This window comes from Ceratotherium simum, chromosome 38 (genome assembly GCF_057802395.1).
Source record: "Ceratotherium simum simum isolate JZ-2026a chromosome 38, ASM5780239v1, whole genome shotgun sequence".
In the NCBI taxonomy this organism is placed as follows: Eukaryota; Metazoa; Chordata; class Mammalia; order Perissodactyla; family Rhinocerotidae; genus Ceratotherium; species Ceratotherium simum.
Window position 1 is genome coordinate 9,459,877 of NC_141937.1, and position 21,991 is coordinate 9,481,867.

At 49.0% G+C, this 21,991-nt stretch overlaps 2 protein-coding genes across 6 annotated transcripts in view; one reads left to right on the plus strand and one right to left on the minus strand.

Moving 5' to 3' along the window:
- The window catches only part of EZR (ezrin), a 50,447-nt gene extending 31,975 nt beyond the window's left edge, over positions 1-18,472 (plus strand). The window contains exons 6-14 of the mRNA XM_087425079.1: positions 105-188; positions 1,187-1,333; positions 8,814-8,910; positions 12,844-13,007; positions 13,524-13,654; positions 14,403-14,563; positions 14,932-15,024; positions 16,549-16,800; positions 17,007-18,472. Coding sequence (XP_087281205.1) covers positions 105-188; positions 1,187-1,333; positions 8,814-8,910; positions 12,844-13,007; positions 13,524-13,654; positions 14,403-14,563; positions 14,932-15,024; positions 16,549-16,800; positions 17,007-17,171 — 1,294 coding nt within the window. The 3' untranslated portion in view covers positions 17,172-18,472. The remainder of the gene's footprint in view (positions 1-104; positions 189-1,186; positions 1,334-8,813; positions 8,911-12,843; positions 13,008-13,523; positions 13,655-14,402; positions 14,564-14,931; positions 15,025-16,548; positions 16,801-17,006) is intronic.
- Positions 18,473-18,773: 301 nt separating this feature from the next.
- Positions 18,774-21,991, minus strand: part of SYTL3 (synaptotagmin like 3) — an 80,751-nt gene continuing 77,533 nt past the window's right edge. For all 5 annotated transcript variants that reach the window (XM_087425078.1, XM_087425077.1, XM_004440521.3 and 2 more), the window contains 3 exons: positions 21,650-21,755; positions 20,160-20,365; positions 18,774-19,143 (listed from right to left, as the gene is read on the minus strand). In XM_087425078.1, the coding sequence (XP_087281204.1) occupies positions 19,034-19,143; positions 20,160-20,365; positions 21,650-21,755 (422 nt within the window). In that variant the 3' untranslated portion in view covers positions 18,774-19,033. The remainder of the gene's footprint in view (positions 19,144-20,159; positions 20,366-21,649; positions 21,756-21,991) is intronic.

Below are 21,991 nucleotides of genomic sequence, written 5' to 3' on the forward strand. Positions count from 1 at the left end.
GTGAAAGGAGAGTCCAGGCTCACGTGAGGGCGGGCAGTGGCCAGTCACTCACCTCTCACAGCCTTTGGGGTGACGGTCCTGTGCCCTCTCCCTTTCCAATCCAGAGTCATGGACCAGCACAAGCTCAGCAGGGACCAGTGGGAGGACCGGATCCAGGTGTGGCACGCGGAGCACCGCGGGATGCTCAAGTGAGTGCTGGGCCGGGCTGTCTGGCGCGTCCTCTCGTCTTCTGTGTCAGTCCAGTTAGGGTCCCAAGGTGATTAGCCTCGGGAGCCGCTGGCCCGGGCTCCAGTCCCCACGCCTGGCAGAGCAGTCAACAGAGCTGCAAGTGAGGTTTCCTGCTTAGACAAAGCCAGGTGTTCTTGCCTGGGGCACGAAGCAGTTTAATTTACACCTTCAGGCCCTAAAGCCTTCTTTCTGCCTTCCCTGTTTTAGAGGAGAGAAAGTCTTGTGTCTAAAATTCGTCAGGTTGCGGGGGGGCAGGAGCATTGTTCACAAGCCCTCAGAGTTACTTTTCGTTTCTCTGTCGTAGAGGAGCTGGTTTGTTCATTGTCTGTAAGGTGGTTACCTTCAAAAGTGTGCAAAAGCAAAAAAATTGATCGCAAGTGAGAAACATGTGTTAAATAGCACAGGCGTGAAGGAGGGACATGCTGTGACAGGCGGCAGTCACGTGGAAGACGTGGCCAGATTCTCTGCTGTCCTGGAATCCTCCTCTCGGGCAGAGGCAGCAATCCTGTGGGTTGTCCCAGCTCAGAAGTTCATTTGCACTGGGGCCTCAGAGACATGGTGTCCCCAGTGTCCTGTCTGACCCCAGCATCTTCTGTGGAAGGAAATAACTCAAGCCTAAGCGATGACTGCTGGTGTGGCAGATTGTGGGAGTCCCTGAAGCACCGTGTAGGCAAGAGAAAAAGAAAGCTTGTGCCTCACAGTAAAATTTAAAGGGAAGCACGTCTGTGTCCAAAGAAACCAGCGTGAGTCAGTTCAGTTCTTTGTGAATGTGTGAAGTCCGTGAGTGGTCAGCCCGGGGCCCACTCAGGGCACAGGTGTGGATGGCCAGCAGAGGGACAGCACACAGCTGTCAGCCCATCCTACGTGATCTGCCTTACATTGAAGATACTGGTAGCGGTTTTACTGGTCCGGATGTAACGCACTAATGACTATGCCAATGTTTATTCCCCCCAACTAGGGATAACGCCATGCTAGAGTATCTGAAGATCGCCCAGGACCTGGAAATGTATGGAATCAACTACTTTGAGATAAAAAATAAGAAAGGAACAGACCTTTGGCTTGGAGTTGATGCCCTTGGACTGAATATTTATGAGAAAGATGATAAGTGAGTTGAACTTTATAATTATCTTTAGTTGATGGGGTATCAGGCCTGGAAACAGTGGAGAAAGTGGCAGTTATGCATGTGGGTTACTGTTGAAGCAGCTTACTGGCCACATGTGTGAATCTTCAGGGGCTTTTTGATTATGATGTGGTGATATCAGAAGTTGGCGCAGAGGTGTGCGTTATTTCTCTCCTGTCACCATAGCTTGTTTACTAGCACATGTCGCATGTGCTGAGGGGCCTAGCGGGAGGACTACAAGGGTTTGTGACCTCACAGTCTCTGTAGCGTGTGCAAAGAGGGCAGAATGGGAGCTGCAGGAAGGTGTCCCCCTCCCCTTCCACTGAGGCCCGGCGGCCAGCTGCCTGTGGGCACCAGCACACCTATAGCTACCACCCAGGCAGCCTGGCAGTGCTGGGCGGCTTGCGGTTTGTGCTAATCCAACCAGGAATATTTCCAGTGCTGTCAGAGACCTTAGGATTCTGCAAACAATAGCCTTTATGTACAGACAATTTAACGAAATCCTCTGAACCTCCGGGAGGTATCCAGCTGCCTCACATTCCTTACGTTTGTTGAGTAGGGTCTGCGAGTGCAGAGGCAGGATCAAGCAGGGCGGGCCCCCCCCATTCCCATTGGCTTCCTTTGCCCATCCCTGTGGTAACAAACACGGCGCATAGGCCTTTTTTCTACCAAGGAGCTAGATACACAGAAAAAAAGCATTCTAATTCAGCGAGGGCACATTTTCCGCGGTGGTTCCCTATTCTTTGAGTGATGGTTCCTCCTGCATTTCCTGCTTGTGCCTTACCCATCTCACCTGTTCTCAGGTGTTAATGTTCTCAGCCCCCACACCCCAGATACCCCAAAACCCTCTCTCTGGCATCATGAGGGGAGTGGCATTCCTTTTGACAAATGGTATCACATAAAGCATCTACCTATAATCCCAGCCATGTGTACTCTAGTCCAGAAACCAAAGTACAGGTACAGTTCATGTGGGCTGGGCAGGGACCTGGCTCACTCTACTTAGGGTCTGAATTGGATGGAGGCACCCATGCTTAGGAGCCTACAAGGAGAGTCACTCTCTACTAGAAGGCATGCTGCCAGTCGGGAATGACTCTGGTTACACGATAAACCCGATGTGCGGATCAGAATCACAGGAACTCTTTCGAGAACCTACAAGTGAGTTAGTGAGGACTCTTGGTTTTGCTCCTTCCCCAACTATGTGAGATCCAGTGTTATCGAGAAACGTGAACAGTCTAGGGAAGCAAGGGGACTCGGGAGACCCGGCCTTCTGGAGGCCCCTGAGCTGGAGGATGGTGGCTGGCCACGCCAAGGGGCAGCCCACGAAGAAGACACGGCGGCCTCGTGGGAATCTATGTGGGGAACGGCCTCTGTCTTTGAACTCATTTCTTGAATGACCAGATTTTGTAACATAGCCACGACCAGGCTGTCCAAACAGGTTTTTCAAGCTGCAGAAACAGTCATAGGCAGGAATTTGCATGTCAGCTTGGAACTACCCCCAGTCCACATAAATGTTCATTTCTTCCAAGTAAAAATTTGAGCTGCGTGGCTCATTCAGTCCTATTTCTGCTCTTCTCCCATCCCCCAATTTAGCAGTCCTCTCAAAGGGGTCTTCTCCCCAGAGAAAACGCTGGGGCATGGGGCAAACCTCACTTCCTCCCTCTTCCTCCTGCTCCTGAAGGCACCCTTCTTTTCAATGATGAAAAAACACTTAACCAGACAGTCCATCAGTCAATAGGCCCAGGCTCTTCTTAAAACAAATATTGACAGCCTGGTCACCAGGATAGGCTGGTGACTGTGGCTTGAGTCTGAGGGATGCTGTGACAACTGTGTCACGTGTTGACGTACTGCCCTTGGCAGCGGCACTAACAGTGGATGTTCTTCGAGCCTTGTTCAAGTGAGAGCGGATACACAGTATTGAGTGTGTAAGTGGGGTGATCAGAGGCTTAGGGCACCCTGCAAATAAACACATATGTCTTTATTTTACTAAAACGTTTATCCTTGTTAGTATTAAGTATGCTCTGATTGGGAAATGTCTCTTGAGGGCCCTTTTCCATTGTGTACGTAACCGTTAAGTGGGAGCGCGTAGAACTGAAAGAATTTGTCTTTCTTTTCTGTTTTTCTCTGTAAACCCTCAACTCCGAAGAGGAGGGAGCAGAGAGAGGGAAGAAATAGGCAGACCCCTTCTCTGCAAGGTGCTTTCAGCTTGGGAACAGAGAAAGTTCCCCTGGCATCCTCAGACCAAAAACAAAACAGAAATGAAAGGAACCTGATCCTGCCCCAAGTTCTTTAGTCCTTTGAAAGCACTTTTCCCGCTTCGTGTCATCCCTCCAAGGGCTCACTTCTCTGAGACTTCTGTAGGGAGGAGTTTCTGAATGTGCTGTGAGCTCCGGGCTTTAAAGGCAACTCGATGAACGCTATCAGGAACAGAGTGCTGGAAAGGGCTGTAGACAGGTTGGGGGCCGAAACAGGCGCCAAGTGTCTGTTCCCTTAAATTCCTTACTCAGGGTTGTAGATCAGATATTCTGATTTACATTTCCATTTTATTCGCTTTAGAAATGATGTTTCAAGCATATTGTAATAAACAGCCATTTAAATAAACTATTTCCAGTTCCTCATGTTATGCTCACAGGCAGAATATGTTAATTTTGACTCTTTTTTTGGTTAGCGTTACATCTTTGTGCCCTGTCGTTAATGGCTTACCTCTGTAAGAGAGGAGAGCAAAAAGGATTCTGTTGATTTGTATGAGTCTTGTTTTTACGAGCTGTGCCGGGATCACATTTGTCAGACCACCCTCTCCTTTCTGGTCTTTGGAACCCTAACTTGAATGTGGAACAGACAGAATTTTCCAAATAACGTGGTTTCGTACAGAACTTTGCTATTGCAAGGACTCCAGTTAGACACCTATAGCAACAAGTTTCAAGTTCACATCAGATCGCCAGAGAGGAGAGTTTGGTCTGGAACATGTTCAGACACGGGCGAGGGGCCGAGGAGAAGCCGGGGTGCCTTTTAAGAAAGGCCCGGGAGCAGGCGGTAGAGAGAGAAGTGTGGGGAGAGTCCCCTGATGGGTCTGCCCTGCAGAGAGGCAGGAGTGCCCCCTGGACTGGCCCCTCCTGATGCGGGGAGGGCAGGGCAGATCAGTGAGTCTTGAGTCTTGAGTCTTTTCTTCGAGTCTTTTCTTTCATTGTAAAAAGGTAGGCAGAGCTTTTCCAGCCGAGTTATCACTGCCCATCTCTGCCTCCAAGCGATGACTCGATGACTCAGCTCCTCTTCCCCATCTGTGTGGCACATAGTGATCTCCAGCCCATCCACCAGCCCAGACCTTTTCTAAACTTTCTTAATGAAAAATTTCCAGCAAACTGCAAAATGGAAAGGATTTTACAGTGAACGTTCATGTGCCTACAACCAAGAGTCTACCATTAGCATTTCACTACTTGCTTTGTCACGTCTCTCCTCATCCACACGTCACTGGACCCTCTGGCCCTCTCTTTTTTGGACACATTTCAAAGTAAATTGCAGTCAGCTGTATGCTTTCCCCAAGACGCATATTATTTACTAGAGCTCGGTATGTTTTGTTTTATTTCTGATGTAAAATTTAAATACTATGACATGCACAGTTCTTAAGTGTTCATTTGCTGAGTTTACACAAACACATACACCTGTGAAATCCAAACTCCTACCAGATGTAGAACATTTTCATCACCCCCAGTGGCATATTTTGAATTAAAATTTTTTAATCGTTTGTTTTTTCCTTTTGAAATCATTTCATACTTTTAAAAGGTTCTAAAAATAGTATGTACAAAGAATTCCCATATGCCCTTCACCCAGCTTCCCCAAATGTTAACATCTGACATAACCGTAGTCCAGGTATCAAAATCAGGAAGTTAACATTGATAACGATACTATTGATGATCTCTAGACCATATTCCCATTTTAATCAGTTGTCCCACTAATGTCCCTTTTCTGCGCCAGGGTCCCGCCTGGAATCACACCTTCATTTAGTTGTCATGTCCCCCGCCCCAGTCTCCTTCAGTGTGGGACGGTCCCACAGCCTGTCTTTGTCATGACCTTGACATTTTTGAGGAGTCCTGGCCGTTGACTCTTTAGAAAGTCCCTCAACTTGGATCTGTGTGCTGTTTTCTCATGATTAGATTGGAGTTTTGCACTTCTGGCAAGCATCCCTCAGAAGTGCTGTAGCGCCCACCCGTCCAGGGCCTCTCGTGCGGTGGCACGTGTTGTCAGAATCTCTTATTACTGATGGTGTTGACTTTGATCTCTGGTCAAGGTGGTGTCTGCCAGGCTTCGCCTCTGCAGAGTTGCTGTCCTTCCCTTTGTAATCGATAAGTGTATCTCAGGGAAATACTTTAAAACTCTATAAATATCTTGTTTCCTATCATACTTTCATCTGTTAATTCTAGCATCCATTAATACCATTGAAAATTACCATTGATGTCTTGAATGAAAACAGTTATTACTGTGGTATTTAAGCAATGGTGATTTTTTTTAAAAAATCATTCTTTTTACATGTATTAATTGGAATTCTACTGTAAAGATCCAATTTCTCTTCTCCATGTATTCATTTAGTTATTTATATTACTATGGACTCATGGATATTTGTTTTATTCTATGGGCTATAATCTATTACTATTATTATTTTGTTGCTCAAAAATAATAATAAAATTGTTTGAGATTTGCCTTTAGGAGCCCTTTCAAGTTGGTTCCTGTGCCCTTTTGATAGGACCCCATTATTTTTTGAGCACTTCTTTACTTTCTGGTTCCTCAAGACGTCCCAGGATCATCTTGTACTTTCCCTGCTCCAACCCTGGAATCAGCTATTTCTCCAAAGATCTCTGGTCCCCATTATTTGGGAATCCCACTTTTTTTAAAAAAAATGTGTGGCCTAAGCAAGGACAGACTTAGGTTATAAATCCTTTAGAAATTTTCTCTGTGGGTCCTTCTCTGTTCTTGTCCTGTATGTGAACTCTTAAAAAGAAAAAGAGAAAGAAATCCTTGTAGACTTTAATTTCCCAACTATGATCAAAAATTAAAGGCGGTCCTTTAACTCAGAAGTGAGTCAGAATGTTCACGTTTAGTCATCACCTTTTGGTCCTGCAGTCATGCTTATGAATGGCTATAAATTGTTACATGAGGTTTCAGAGTCTTAAAAAGACAGACTTTCCAGACACACCAGAAAGCAGAGGGCCAGAGGCCATGGTGACAGGGTACCTAACTCTTGAAAGAAAGATGCCTGTCTAGCCTGAAGATCCAGGTTTTCTAGGATTAGAACTGTTTGCTAGGAGACAGACTAGAACCTTGCTTCTCTGGAGTTTGGGAGCTGGAAATGTGGCCCACGGTGTTGACTGTATGGCTGAGCATTGACAACAGTCGCTTGGTTCTTAGCTCCTCTGTTGCTCCCAGCATATTCCTGTTGTGTTTTGGAGGAAAGGACTCCAAAGCTCAGATGCCTACCTGGTGTCACTCTTACAGCCTTCCCATGTAAGGACGGAGGTTGACGCCAGCAGCAGGACCAGGTGATCTCTTGAGCTCCTTTCTAGAGCTCAGAGACCTGCAAACAAAATTACCTCTTTAAAAATCCTGTAACCCACATATGAAAATAAAATAACACAACGAACTCCCTGCGTGTTTGTTCGAGTGCTATAAAGCATGTTGGCTAGAGGTGTTTCAATGGATGTTGGCGATCCTGCAGGACAGAGCTGTTAAAAAGGATGTATACCAAAAGATCTGACACTGAAAACCACAGCCTGGCCAGTGCCCTGACATCATTCCTCCAGGTGTGCTGTGACCACAGCGTCCCAGGAGAGCCATCTGTTGGGCCTCTCTTGGCCTTCAGAGGCCACCCCCACTGCCTTGACCTGGCCTATGGCGTCATAGCAAGGCCTGCATTGCCCATTAGTTTTTGTGTAAACACGTTGGTAGGCAGTAGAGTCCTCTCCACCCTGCTATTTTCTAAATTGAAAGTTTTATGGCTTGTGGGAAAGGACTGTTTTTCATGGCAGTGTCTTTGAATGGTGGTTTGAGGATCTGTTGTTACTTCTAGAATGGTATCCATGGTAAAATGTGTTGAAAGAATAGGGTGGAGGAGATGAAGGAACAGGGTGGGAGGCGTGAGGTAAGGAGAACAATGTGGTCTTGAAATCATGTGAACTTTCCTGGGAAGGCTAATTAAAAAGCCAGAGTTTCAGTCAGTAGTGGACTCGTAGTGGTTAAGGAGGACAGTATTGGGGCTTTCAATAGGGATGTGTTGTCACAGTGCTGTCTTAGAAGGTGGAGGATGACATGGGAAGGCACCTGGCCAGCCAGGAAAACAGGTGTTACTAAGATGAGAACCAGAAGAACAGAATCCATACCCAGCTCTGAGGGTAGCGTGTACAGAAACATAAGATGTGATCTTTGCCATCAGAAAGCTCACCTGCCTGGTTTTCAAAGAGCTAAATGGTAATGCAGTCATTTAATTAACAGGAAGAGAATAGTAGATGTAGCGAAGAGAATAGTAGATGTAGCGTAAGAGAAGCATAAGAGACTGCAGGTTGAGAGGGGAAAGACTGTTGAGGGAGGGAGAGTGAGCTGGCCTAATGTGCAGGTCCTGGGATGGTGAGGGAGGAGGAGGCCCTTCCAGGCAAGGCGCGGTGGCTGAAACCTGTGTTGAAAGGATGGGTTGAGCCAGGAAGCCGGCCCTTGGTTAGAAGGCTCTTGAGTGCTAAGTTTAAGGACTGTGGGTTTCTTGTAGAAACTGGGGAGGGGGTGTTTGCATTTTTGAAGAGTGGAGTGGATGGACTGAAAGGGACATTAATCAGACAAGCAAAACGGCATGTGAGAGGTAGGATAGGGTGGTGATGTGAGAATGGATTGCAAAAGATGGCTGTGGGAGACATTTCAAACAGTGGACGAAAGGATGTGCCTGGTTAGGAATCAACGTTGACCTCAAAACAGATTGGTGGTTCTCAGAGGGGAAGGGGCGGAGGGAGGGCAAAAGGGGTAAAGGGCACATGTGTAACTGACGCATGGCAGCTAGATTTTGGTGGTGAACGCAAGGCAGTCTATACAGAAGTCGAAATATAATGATGTATACCTGAAATTTATATAATGTCATAAACCAATGTGACCTCAATTAAAAAATTAATAATAAATATGTATATATTGTGGAAATCACTCTAAAAAAGTTGACCTTGAGGTTACAAGCCACGGTGGCAGGACGCAGTAAGATGCCCAAAACTGAGAAAGACTAATGTGAATAGGAACATATCAAGGTTTCCTAGAGTGTGAACCTTACAACCACCTGACTTAACCCAGGACAGGTAAGAACTATTTGGTAATGACATACATTATATATTATGCTTCCTAAGCTAGCTGTATATTTCTTAAATTTGAATTAAGACTAGATTTGCAAACCTCTCAGCCAATCCAAGCACACATCTAACCATCCCACTTTTTTTTTTATTAACCTCAGGTTGACCCCAAAGATTGGCTTCCCATGGAGTGAAATCAGGAACATCTCTTTCAATGACAAAAAGTTTGTCATTAAGCCCATCGACAAGAAGGCGCCTGTAAGTTCACATGGATTCTACGCAGGGGTCGCTGTTTTTCATTTACAGCCAAATGCATTTTCAGGATAACAGTCAGATTTCTCTGTCGGTGTGGCAGGGAGTTGCTGATACTCAGAATTTCCTATGAGGTAGGGGGAAAGAATTGGGAGTAGGTTACGTTGAGGATCAAGGACCCCGTGGGCCATGGGACCGACCATTGCAGTGGGAGGTTATAGTGGAGCCCAGGTGTCCGTCAAAAGCTAGCTGACTGTCACTGAGGTTTTCAAATGGGTCTTCATTCCTTATGAAGAGCAGTTCTGAGTCATTGACCTTTGCCAGATGATAAGCATTTCACCAATTGCTGCATTTCTGGGCTGGTAAAATGTCCATCAAGCTCATATGGGAAACCAGCCTGGTGTGCCTGGGGTGTGGGGGCTCATGGCAGCATCTCCCTGGTACCTGGCTGGAGCACGGATGATGATTGCTGCAATCCTCAAGGGCAGAATTTGACTTTCAGAGTTTTCCTTGCAACTTACCTGTGTTAGGAAACATCAGACCTGCATCCAGACCACTGCTGGTCCCCACAGTTCATCTGTGCCTCACCTACTTCTGGACAGATGGCATGCCTCTGCTTTTCTCTGACTGCCCTCTGCCTTCCCAGGTGATCTTTACGCAGGCATCTTCACGTTGGTGCTGATGTGGGAAATGTTCCCACACAAAGATGACTGGCGGGCAGCCATCCTGGGAGAACTTAGCTAGAAAAGGGTCTTCATATCCTGGAATTTGAAGAATATTGATTGGTAGCTCATAGCTGCAAAGACTGGGGTATTATGGAAATTCTTTTTGGTATTACTGTTTATTCTGTGAACATGTAAACTTTCAGCTGTTGTTTGCTCAGAAGATTTAAGACATACGTATATACTGTAGTGCAGTGGAATGGGTGAGTAGTTTGTTCTCTAATCAGAAATTTGCTTCTTAAAAAAAAAAACACCACTTGAAGAAATTCCCTTATCCTCCTTGGAGACTGTTCTGAATTTTACCAAAATTATAGATTGGGCAGGACTCTGTGTCGCCTGTACTTTCTGTTCCTTAGTTACAGTGTTGGGCTTAGAGAGGCAAACATGGGCTGTGGTCCAGGCCCTGGACCAGGAGCCCTCTTGGGCTCGGGCACTTCTGGGCAATGGTTAACCCCCGTGGAACCGCGTGTGGCGTTATAGTCCAGCTGCTGCTCCTCACGTACGGATTAGTCTCGCATAAGTGAAAACCAGAGGTCTTCACACCGTGAAAGTATTTTCTTCTTTACTGGAAAACATTTCCTGCTGTTACAAACTCTTGATTCCTGCTTCACGGGTAGTTGCCCAGTCATTTACGATTAAACCAGCATTTAGTACAGACTTGCCAGGCAAGTAGCCCTGTGAGGGGCCGAGACAAGCTGTCTCCCCCTTGAGAAAAGGGCCTTTTGTTCCTGTGGCCTCATGGAAAAGGCAGAAGGCTCTCAGGCACCTAACTGTGGAACAGCTTTTGAAATGTTGGAGAAATGGAAACTTACATTTGACTGACCAGCTCTGTGACCTTCTGACTTGGCTCTCACAGCCCCCGCGGCTCCCCCGCCCCGCTCCCTGGGCTGAGGGGAGCCCCGGATTGGGCCTGGTGGGGCAGCGTCCTAGATGCTCCCGTTGTCAGCTCCTTGACAACTTCAGAGATTGCTCTTTCACCTCCTTTCCTCTCCTGTATTCTTAGGGTCTTGGATTTATTTCCTGGAGCTTTCCTCGTGCCTCGAGTTGCAGTTTTTAGGACGTCCGTGCTCTGCCAGAGTTTAGAAAGCCTGCCCGGGTCTTGTCAGTATTGTGGTTTCACATTAGGAGGCTGGGGACTTGCATTTAGAAATCTTTAAATAAATATTAGTTTTTAGTTTTTATTTTTAACTTGAAGTCAGAAACTGGCCTCCTTCAAAGGCAGCAGGAGGAATTTCCTCTGCCTCCCCGAGAAGTGGCCAGCTTGCTGGATGCTCTCACTGGCTCTGGGCGACTGGACGCTGTGGGGGCCATTACCTGCCATTCCTGTCCTTGGCTCTTTTCTAAAGCGGAGTTGGTGCTAATCAGAGTTTCTCTGCCGATACTTGGGAGCCACAGTCAAGACCTATTTGGGTAGCGTACCTGTGCACATAACACAAGGTCCTTTTCTCTTGTGTAATAAGAGATAGGTGGGTAATAAAAATACCTGTTTCTCCCAGCCCCAAGGACACCTCCCTGGGAAACTCAATGACTTAATAACAAGTGTGTGAAACCCCAGGGAGAGCGCCACCCAGGAAGTCCATGGGCTCCGGGCTTGGCTTTACTCTCTCCCCAGCATTTCTGGGACAGATGAAAAGACCAAGAAGTTACATAGGTCCTTCTCAGACACGTTGATCAGCTGGCCCAGCACGTTCCTTGAGGTTCCAGAAGTTGCTATGGCAATGGTAGCACTGTTGCTTTGTTTCAACAACCCTTTCCCATCCAGTGGTCGGAACCTGGATGCTGAGGGCCCCGTGGTTGAGAAGAGAAAGGAAGAGGAAGCAGACAGGCATTTTAAAGTAACTTTTAGCAAAAGTTTCTAAACCATATTCCCCCTTCTGTCACCTACATTAATTACAGTGGTAGCAGGGAGCCAGGAAACAAGATGGCGTGTCATCTGTGTCCCAAACTTTGCAGTCTCTAGTCATACAGTTCTTAGATGCTGCAATCTGTTCTCCTTTCTAGAAGGCTTCTCTGCTAGTGGTCTCATAAGGCAGCCAGCGGTCTGTGAGTGAGCATTTCTGTACCAGCCAGCTTTTATTGTGCCAGACGCTATTCTAAGTCCTTGTAAACATTATCTGATTTAATCCTCGTAATAATCCTGTTAGATTACTGTCAACCCCAGTATGCAGTTGAAGATGCCGGGACTCATGTGAGGAAGTGACTTGTCAATATCATTGGGCTCGGATGTTGCAGCACTGGATAAACTGTCAGTCACCTAGCAGATATTTATTGAGCACCAGTACATACTGAGCGTTGGTTTGGTTCATGAACATACATGGCCCAGTTCTCGGCAGCTGATCATCTAGTCAGAGAGAGAGATCAAAACAAGTCAGCGGAGTAAAGTGCCAGCAACACCGTGGCTGCCATATCCATCAAGTGCAAGGGGCACGGAAGAAGGGCTGGTTAATCACTGGAGGAGAGGTCACAAAGAGATGTGAGATGGTGCCTTAACATCATCTCATAGAAGGGCCAGTGTCCTTGGGTAGATGGGATGGGATGTGACATTCCAAGTAGGAGGGACTGTTTGAGGAAATGCTCACAGGTGTGAAAGAGCTCGGTTTAGGTGAACAAGGGGTTGGTCGGCACCAGAGCCGGAGGCCTTCCCACTTGCCAGGCCAAGGCGTTTGTACCTTGTCGTGGGGCTAACAGGTAACACTGAAGGTCTGGCAGTGACCCAGTTGATGTGCCGGTAGAGGTATGGGAGGTGAAGGCTGAGGCAGAGGAGATGGGAACCTCAAATAGGAGAAGTTGTGGTGGTCCAGGCAAGAATCGGGGACTGGGTGGGGCTGGAGAGGATGGACAAAGGATTGGTAACCTCAGGCTGTGCTGGTACTTGGAGATACTGGGATTCCAAGGTCACGAGATCCTTGCCTTGGACAGGCTTTACGTCCAGCTGTGGGGTTGCGGTGTGTCCGTACACAGGCACGCACGTACCGACCACACACACTCCCTCTGCTGGTCCCAGAGAACATGCGTCCACGGCACCGAGGGCTTGCGTGTCTGGCATCTCGTTGTCACATGGGGTTAGTGGCTTTACCTTGAAGCCTATTTCTGGCCCCTACTCTCTGCTCTGCTTGACCTGTTAGAAAAGGTATCTAGAACTTGGTGAAGCAGAGTTTGGAAGAAGAAAGCCGGACGGAGACGTCCGCGAGTCCGAGTGCCCTGTTCTGTCCCGCAGGACTTCGTTTTCTATGCCCCCCGCCTGCGCATCAACAAGCGGATCCTGCAGCTGTGCATGGGGAACCACGAGCTGTACATGCGCCGCAGGAAGCCCGATACCATCGAGGTGCAGCAGATGAAGGCCCAGGCCCGGGAGGAGAAGCACCAGAAGCAGCTGGAGCGGTGAGCGGGGTGGACGCGTCCTCCTGGGCTCACCCCCAGGACACTGGGCCCCTGTCAGGTGGCCTCGGAGCGCCTGAGCTGTTCCCCGTCAGAAGAGCCAGTGGGATATAACCTAGTAGACGCGTGTGGGTCTTCTGAGGCCGCGGGGCCCTCGGATCGGCCCTCAGAGCTGCCTCGCTGTGGGCTGGGCAGTGGCAGAGCCTGGGAGGGGGAGCGCTCGAGGGAGTGGGGGTCACTGCTGTCACTTCCTTAGTCCAGACCAACCAGAGGACGGGCCTGTGGCCCTTTGTTCAGCCCGCAGATACAGGCCTGAGGCCTGGACTAGGTGCTGGGGACACAAGGTGACTCAGACGCAGCGGCTCCTTCAGATTGCTGGGGCTGGTGACGTGCTGGCTTCAGGGCTGGTGGCGGCCAGGGCGTCGCGCTCAGATGACTGACTGTTGAAGCGTGTTGACATCACACTAGCCTGCCAGAGTCTAAACATTCCTGTGCCGCTTCCCCCCGACCCCGTAACAGGCAGCAGCTGGAAACTGAGAAGAAAAGGAGAGAAACCGTTGAGAGAGAAAAAGAGCAGATGTTGCGGGAGAAGGAGGAGCTGATGCTCAGGCTCCAGGACTATGAAGAGAAGACCAAGAAGGCAGAGAAGGGTGCGATTTGTGCTCTCCTGGGGTAGACGCTGGTTCCGGGTCCAGTTCTAATATGTCCACAGAGGTCAGGACACACACACACAACAGGAAGGAAATCTAAGAATATGCGTCTGTTTAACACAACACCCAAAACAGAGACTTGTAGAAGAGAGAGAACACAACAGTTATTTGGATTAGAAAATAATTCTGTACTTTATTAATACCTGTGCTTGTTCTGTGCTGAATGCTTCATGTATGTTATCTTTTTGAATGTTCCCTCAATCCTGAGAGAGGTACTGAGTTATCCCCATTTTCCTGATGAGGATGTTAAGGTTGAGCAGGAGGAATAATTTGCCTGAGATCACACCGCTAGTGAGTGCCCAGGGCGTGCTGCGTTGCCCCCACCTAGTGAGTCCCCCCGACCTATGAACTAGAAGTGGGGGTTAGCAGTGCACTTTTTGAGGCTCCCAGGAGAGCAGTACACAGGGATGTGGGAGCCAGGCCCTGGCCAGCTGTTGCACATCTCGGTACAGGGTTCTAACCATCATGAGGATGTTGTCCTGTAAACACAACAGGGACACTTGGTAGAGCACTTTCCTTTTGGTGTCACTGGAAGAAGAGGCCCGTCAGCCTGTAACGGGGTCCAATGCTTTGCAGCTTTGGGTGGGATTCCCGTCCATGACCCATCTGATCCCACCGGGCTGGGGGTTTAGGGCAGGACTCCCGGTCCCCAAGCCTTTGAGCAGCCGTGGTCCTGTGCTCCCTTCAGAGCTCTCGGACCAGATTCAGAGGGCCCTGCAGCTGGAGGAGGAGAGGAAGCGGGCGCAGGAGGAGGCCGAGCGCCTGGAGGCTGACCGCATGGCCGCGCTGCGCGCCAAGGAGGAGCTGGAGAGGCAGGCGGTGGATCAGATAAAGAGCCAGGAGCAGCTGGTAGGAGTCCCCGAGTTTCACGATGCTGAATTATGGAGCGGCTGCCTCCGGGGATTGAAAACGTGACACCCGCCTCGTAATAATTTGTATCTGGGGCTGTAAAATGACCCGCCTGATGGTGTCAAGTGGCTGGTGGGGAGGGGGCTGTGCTGTTTGTTGTTGGGTCAGGGAGGGGGACGTGGCAGTCTCGGCGAGGCGTGTTCTCCCAGGCACGGCAGGCGGCGATGGACCCTGCAGGCCAGAGAGGAGGGAGGGACTGGGCCGTGTTATAAGGGAAGCTGTTCACCCAAATGTGTGACCGTTCACTCACAAATGGACTCGGTTGAAAGGATCCCAGGAATAATTTCGTCTTTGCGCTCCTTTCCCAGGCTGCGGAACTCGCCGAGTACACCGCCAAGATCGCCCTCTTGGAAGAGGCTAGGAGGCGCAAGGAGACCGAGGTGGAGGAGTGGCAGCACAGGGTGAGTCTGCGGCTGAGGCCTCGCCTCCGCAGCCCGCCTGCCGTGGGCCCTTCCGTGGTGGGCACGGGCTGGCCTGGGCCAGGCTTGCATGTCGCATCAAGAGCCTCGGGGACTTTTTGTAATCCCTGCCGACACCAGCTGTACTTAAGCAGAAATCCCCATGGGAATGGGCTCGCCTTTGTGCCCCAGCAAGCATGTTGTCGGATTAGGGAACAAAGAGCCCCTTGTTCATTCCCACCCACTCTGCTCTGGCCACCCCAGTCCGTTCAGCCCCATCATGCAGCCCCCATCAGGAACCAGCTTTAAATAGGATTATGTTGGTGCCCCCAGCAATGGGCCGCAGTGCCTGAAACAAGCCCTCCTGCCCCTCCTGACTGTTGGTATATGCAGCATGGCACCATGGAAAGATCCAGACCTTGGAGGTTTCCAGACCAGAACGAGAGTCCAGGCTCTGCCACTTATTCGCTGTGTGACCAGGGCAAGCAGCCTCGCCTCTCTGAGCCCCGGTTTCCTTGTTGCAGATTGGGAGTGGTAGCCAACTTGTCAGGTTGCTCAGAGAGGTTTAATAAATTGTAACAGTGAGAGCCATGTTCAGCTGCAGCATCTGGAGAGTGCATCCCTCCATGATGGGCCTTCACGCCCACCAGCAAAGCGTGGTCCCTGGGAGCTTTGGGTGTGGTGTGGTTCAGAGTATAGGCCTCAGCCAGACTGGGGGGGGCTCCTCCCCCCTCCCTACCCCTCGCCTGTCCTTTTTCACACTTCCCCATCTGCGGTGGCCCCTTCTGGTGCCTCCCCTCACTGTCTTCACCCCTGTCCCCAGCCCCAACCCAAGCTGTGTGCAGAAGACTTCGGTGCTTAAGATTTTGGTGAAAGTACTCATTATAAGGTGTTAAGTGAGCAAAGCTGGTTACAGAACAGGTACAAAGCTCATCTCCAGGGTCGGGGTGGTGATGAGGTGGGCAGGACTGAGTGTGTGTGCTCGTGAGAAGTTGCTGGAAGGATTAGGAGTGATGGGTAAGAAAGTGCTGAGCATGGAGCCGGCAGGCGGTGAGGAGCTTGAGGAGCAGCAGCCGCACAAGGAAGGAGAATAAACTGCACACCAATGTGTTATTGTGGCGCTGGCCAGTGGACGGAGGATTTCTCTTTCTTTAATAATTCTTTTTTTCAAAAATGTATGCGCATATAGTAGGATTATAGGCAGAAAAAAAGAGGTTATGGTACTGGGAAGTATCAAGCCCCTGGCATCAGTTTCTCTCTTCGTGCTGTGGACACAATTGATAACTGCTCAGAGGGTCTGGAGCCCAGACCCTTCTGATGAGCCATAGTCCACATCCTCGGTCCCTGCTGCTTCAGGGCACGTGCATCAGCCGCCAGGAGAGAGCAAGGGGGAGAGAGGGTGTGGAATCCTTGTTCTCTTAGCAGGGAGAATGGGCCTCCTGGGAGAAAAGGTAATTCTGCGGAAAATGGCCCAAACACAAGGCTCTGCGTTTAAGTTCTCACCTGTCTGTTGACTTGCTTTCAAAGGCCAGAGAGGCCCAAGATGACCTGGTGAAGACCAAGGAGGAGCTGCACCTGGTGATGACCGCCCCCCCGCCCCCGCCGCCCCCCGTGTATGAGCCGGTGAGCTACCACGTCCAGGAGAACCCGCAGGAGGAGGGCACAGAGGACTCGGGCTACAGCGCCGAGCTGTCCAGCGAGGGCATCCTGGACCACCGCAATGAGGAAAGGCGCATCACCGAGGCCGAGAAGAATGAGCGCGTGCAGCGGCAGCTGCTGGTGAGTGCACTGGGGCCAACGGGCGGCAGGGCGCCCACTCCTTAGGTCCCCAGGGGCTTCCTTGGCATCTAGCTGGAGGAGGCGGGCCTTAGGCAGAGCCACAGAACGAGCCGTCCCACCTAGCACCCACTTTTCCTAGGGAGGGGAGGGGTCACTGTGACACGTGCAGAAGGGGTCGTGCCTGACCAGTGCTTCTTATGTTGCAGACTCTGACCAGTGAGCTGTCCCAGGCCAGAGACGAGAACAAGAGGACCCACAACGACATCATCCACAACGAGAACATGAGGCAGGGCCGAGACAAGTACAAGACACTGCGGCAGATCCGGCAGGGCAACACCAAGCAGAGGATCGATGAGTTCGAGGCCCTGTGAAGCCCAGCCTGGACTGTGGGCAGCAGGGCCTCACACTGGGCTCTGCGGAGGGTCACTGTCGGGCTCTAACACCTGTCTTCGTAGTTCTCTAAGTCTAGACCCCTCATCATATTCCAGTTCCTTTAAAGAGAGAGTAGTTATTTCATGGGAACAATCTGGGGCTGGGACCAGTGGAAGCTTCCCTGGGTTATTTTTCCCAGTTGTATCCGAGTGCCAAACAGGCCTGACTTTTATTAATATTATTATTATTGAATCACTTCCTGTTTTCTGCTTGGAGCAGGACCAATTGGATTAAGGAAAGATGCCTGTAAAGTCTGAATAACATACTCCATGCTGGCATGTATGAAACAAGATTCAGCATAATTAAAACCACATTGTGGCTTATATTCTGTGCCATACTTTTTCCTGTATTTGAAATTAGCTCCAATTGATTGATTTGTTCTTGATTTCTATGAAGGATTCATCTTTGTATATTTATGTATTTTGAGGGGTGAAAATTACTTTGAAAACTGAGTCTAGCGCACTCTTAGACACACGTGCACACACAATGCTTTCTTTCCTCCTTCAGTGCAGTTGACAGAGTCCTGGCATCATCCAGGATAAAGGATCCAGGAGGATGCTCCACTCTCCGATAAACTTTTCTTGTTTGGTTGGTTTTTTTTTTTGCCTAACAGTTAGAGGGCTACATTGTCGGACTTAACCACCTAATGAATCATCAGCTCTAGAGCATACTATTTATATATAAGTGATAATATGGGTTTGTAACTTTAGTTTAAAAAAGGGAAAGTTTCATTCTGTATATTTTGTTACCTTTTACAGAATAATAAAAGAATTACATGTAAAAAACCATGTAACCATGGGACTTGATCCGATGTGACGTGAGGGCAGTAACGAAGCTGATTAACTGCTATAATCACCTCTGTAAAAATGCCTTTTTGTACTTTCCGTGTTCTTTGTGCCTGTAATTGACTATGCACGTTCCAGTTTTCTATCAGAGCTCTTGTTTGAAAAATACACAAGCTATCTTGATAATTCAGACTGCAGCCATAAAGGGACTCTTGTGACCTGACCTGGTTATGGTCTCTTGTTTCCACAAGAAGAACCTGTTCCAAACTATTTCCATTCTCTACCACATCCTTGAAAAGCCCTTAAAACGTCAGCTGTCACACACTGCCCGTCCTGCTCACTCATAGCCTTCCTTCTCATGCTCTGCTTTGTCCTTTTCCCTTCGGTTGGGACGTCCTGTGCCGAGGAACCCCGCACTGCAGACTTCTGAAATAAAAGACGTGCAAGGCAAGATGCCCCACTGGATGTCGACTCATGTGTGAGGGGGGAAGGGAGGGCCCGTCTCTGCTCGACTGTCCATGCAGACCTGTCGGCAGTGCTTTGTGGGGCCAGGCGTCCCTCAGCGGGACCTTACCGCTCACAACCCGCAGTGGGAGTCCCTGCACAGCTCCATGGGCTTGGCTGACCTGCCTCCAGAAACACCTTTCCGCAGTAGAATGGGAGGGATCGAATACTCACCAGGCTCCTTTTTTCTCTTAGAAATGCACATAATGTGCAATGTAATTTGCACTATTTGATAAGCACTGGGCCACAGAGGTAACTTGAACATTTATTGAAATTGGGCCGTTTTCCACATCTCTCAAATCACAGATAACCAACCTGAGACTTATAAAATTAATTGCTCTGTTTAACTTAAATATACACAGAGGGATATGGAAGATTTTAGGTACACGACAGAGCTGTAGATGGAGGTGAACACTCCAGAGGGCCTCTTCCAGCTGTGTATCCACAGTCTGTTCTTCAGCGACCTTTAGGCACGTGACCCTTGAAACACCTGCTGCAAACGAACCTTCGCTTCAGTGCAGGATGAGAGTCATGTCTGTCCATAAATTGGGGCTGGAAAGAACTTTCTGCCATTGAAGCTTTGATTGCGAGCATGAGTCGGTGCCGCCAGCTGGATCTTCCTCTGTGACGTGAGTGAAGTGACAAATTAGGAATGGTGGGCCCACTTTCCCATCCCCCTTCTCAGCTTTTTAAAAATAAGGACCAGCAAGAAAAGTATAAAGTAATTTTTCATCTCAACATAGATCATATTAAAATGTCAACCACTGGCGAGTAAGAGAGAGACCCCCCCACCCCCAACAGAACTGGTGTTCAGAACGAGAGGTGCTCGGGAATTCCTCTCGGGTCCTGTGAGGCCTCAAAACTCTGAAGCTGTTTTCTTTCCTGTAGGAGGGGACAGGTTTGGTGCATTGATTTTTTGAGAAGGGGAGTCGACTGTCTTAATACATCACCATGGCTATGGACAGGTGGGGGCATCTCAGACCAGGGGCCAGGTTTGTTCATGGAAAGGAGATCCTTAGAGGAAAGGGGTGTGCTTTGGACAATGTTCCTTTTAAAACAAATTGTCATTTAATAGTGAGTCTTGTTTATACTCACTGGTCCTCGCTCGGAGGCCTTGGAAACGTATGTAGGTGTTTGGGTTGTCACAGTGCGTGGCATTGCTGGCAACCAGCGGGGGGGGCCAGGGCGTGCAAGCCCTCTCTGAAAAAGGACTGTCCCCTACAGAATGCCAGGAACATCCCTGTTGAGCAACACTGAAAGCATCACCCTTTTGTCCCTCTCTTAATGAAATACCTGCTGAATTGCCATTTCTTTGGGTTAAGAAGGTATTTTCCTTTAAGAAAATAATTCCTTTATGATTGATACCAGAAACAAAAGCAGATACTGTACCCAGCCCATTTGGAGGCCTGCAATTTTTGTTTCTTTAGCAGATCTAAATCTGATTTACATTGTTGAAATACTTTGCTGTATTATTGCTCTAGACTTAGTAATCTCCATTTATGGCGGGCTAGGCAAGTTCAGAGCCGGTTAAATCACCTGCCCAGATGGAAGCATGATTTTTCTTTTAATGGTGTCCATGCAAGACAGTCACTAAGGGTAAACTTTGCTTCTGGGGCCCAATAAAAATCTCAGACTTACTGGAACTGAGCCTGGCTCCTCCCAGCAAGCGGTCGCTCACACCAAAGACGGCCTGGTCCCAAACGGTTAATTCGAGGCTGGCTTGCCTCAGCTGAGAGGGGGTTACATCCTTGAAAACAAAGGAGTGTTTCCACTGGGGACAGGCTTGCTTCTTCAGGACCGGGGACTTGAGTCTCAGTTTCTGCTGGTCTGGCAGCGTGAGACAGCTGCAGAAGGGAAACCAACACAGACCCTGTAATACCGCCCTCGACACGCCCCCTTCCCTACTGGTACTTGCTCATCAAAGACTCTCTGTGCTAAGAAAAGAGCTAAACCCATTACAAAATAAAAATCCTAAGCAAGGGGCCGGCCCCGTGGCTTAGCGGTTAAGTGCACGCACTCCGCTACTGGCAGCCAGGGTTCGGATCCCGGGCGCGCACCGATGCACTGCTTGTCTGGCCATGCTGAGGCCGCGTCCCACATACAGCAACTAGAAGGATGTGCAACTATGACATACAACTATCTACTGGGGCTTTGGGGAGAAAAAGGGGGAAAAAAGAGAAGGATTGGCAATAGATGTTAGCTCAGGGCTGGTCTTCCTCAGCAAAAAAAAAAAAGGGAGGATTGGCGTGGATGTTAGCTCAGGGCTGATTTTCCTCACACACACAAAAAAATCCTAAGCAAGAAACGAGATGGGAATCGCAAGATTAGCTGTGTGACCTCTCACTAGGAAGTTCCGCATTTACAGCTGAATTCTGCACCAGGCACTGAGTGTAATTTGGGATTCTGAGGCCACACGGCCCCTTGTCTTCATCCCCCTCCTTGGTGTGCTTACACGAGGCGACAGCACTACTCATTAGACCTGCTATCCAGGGCTACCCAGGGCCCGGGACAGCACACACGGGTTAGCTCTTTTTAACCCCGTTCTCCTCGGGAGAATGAATTCAGAAGGGCCAAGTAACTTGCCCAAGGCCATGCAGATACGTGACAGAGTGGGGACATGAACTCAGTCCTATCTTGACACAGTAAGCCATCATTTTTCCATTATGTCACTGACTGGGGATTTAGCAACACTACATAATAATTAATGGCGTTTGCTTTACTTGTGGAGATACCAACACACCTGTAATGAATAAGAGTGAAATAATGCAGAGTCACCCATCTTACTCTGAATCCCAGCAGAGATGTTAAGCTAAGGGAATATTTACCAAATACACCAATTTTTCCATGCTCCGTGTCAGTCAGTGAATGCTGATTTACTGATAAAACAAGGACTGATAAGATTGGGGTTTCAGGTTAAATTGTCGTGTTCCAAATCTAGCCTCAGCATGTCCAAATCCCATGAATTCTTGGAAATCAGAGTCTTTGACACACCTTATGCTGAATTTTCATAGGACAGCTAAAATAAGACAAGTTTAAAATGACATACTTTTTGGTGTTCCCTCACAGGGACCATGCCACACGTATATTAGATCATCGATAAGTAATATTTGATTAAATCTAATACCTACCCCTTAACAAATGAGTTTAAGGTACCGTCTGAGCGCACACGTAAATTCTTGGCTCCCAGGACTACCAAACAGAGTTGACCGTTAGATGATGGCTGATCGCCTGTCCCTGGAAGGAAAGCCGGCATTTACTGTCAATCCTACTGCACGTTGGCATGCAATGCCACCACCCCAAAACTGATAGATGAATGCAAGGATGTGTTAGGGCCCTCAGACCCCAAGAGAGCAGACGGAGAGGAGCGCGCCCACCGTGGAAGGCTCTGCTGTCCCTCCTCACACGCTGTTCTACTGCACGGTCAACATGATGACAGCAAGGAAGGATGGCTAAATCCTAGGGACACAGAA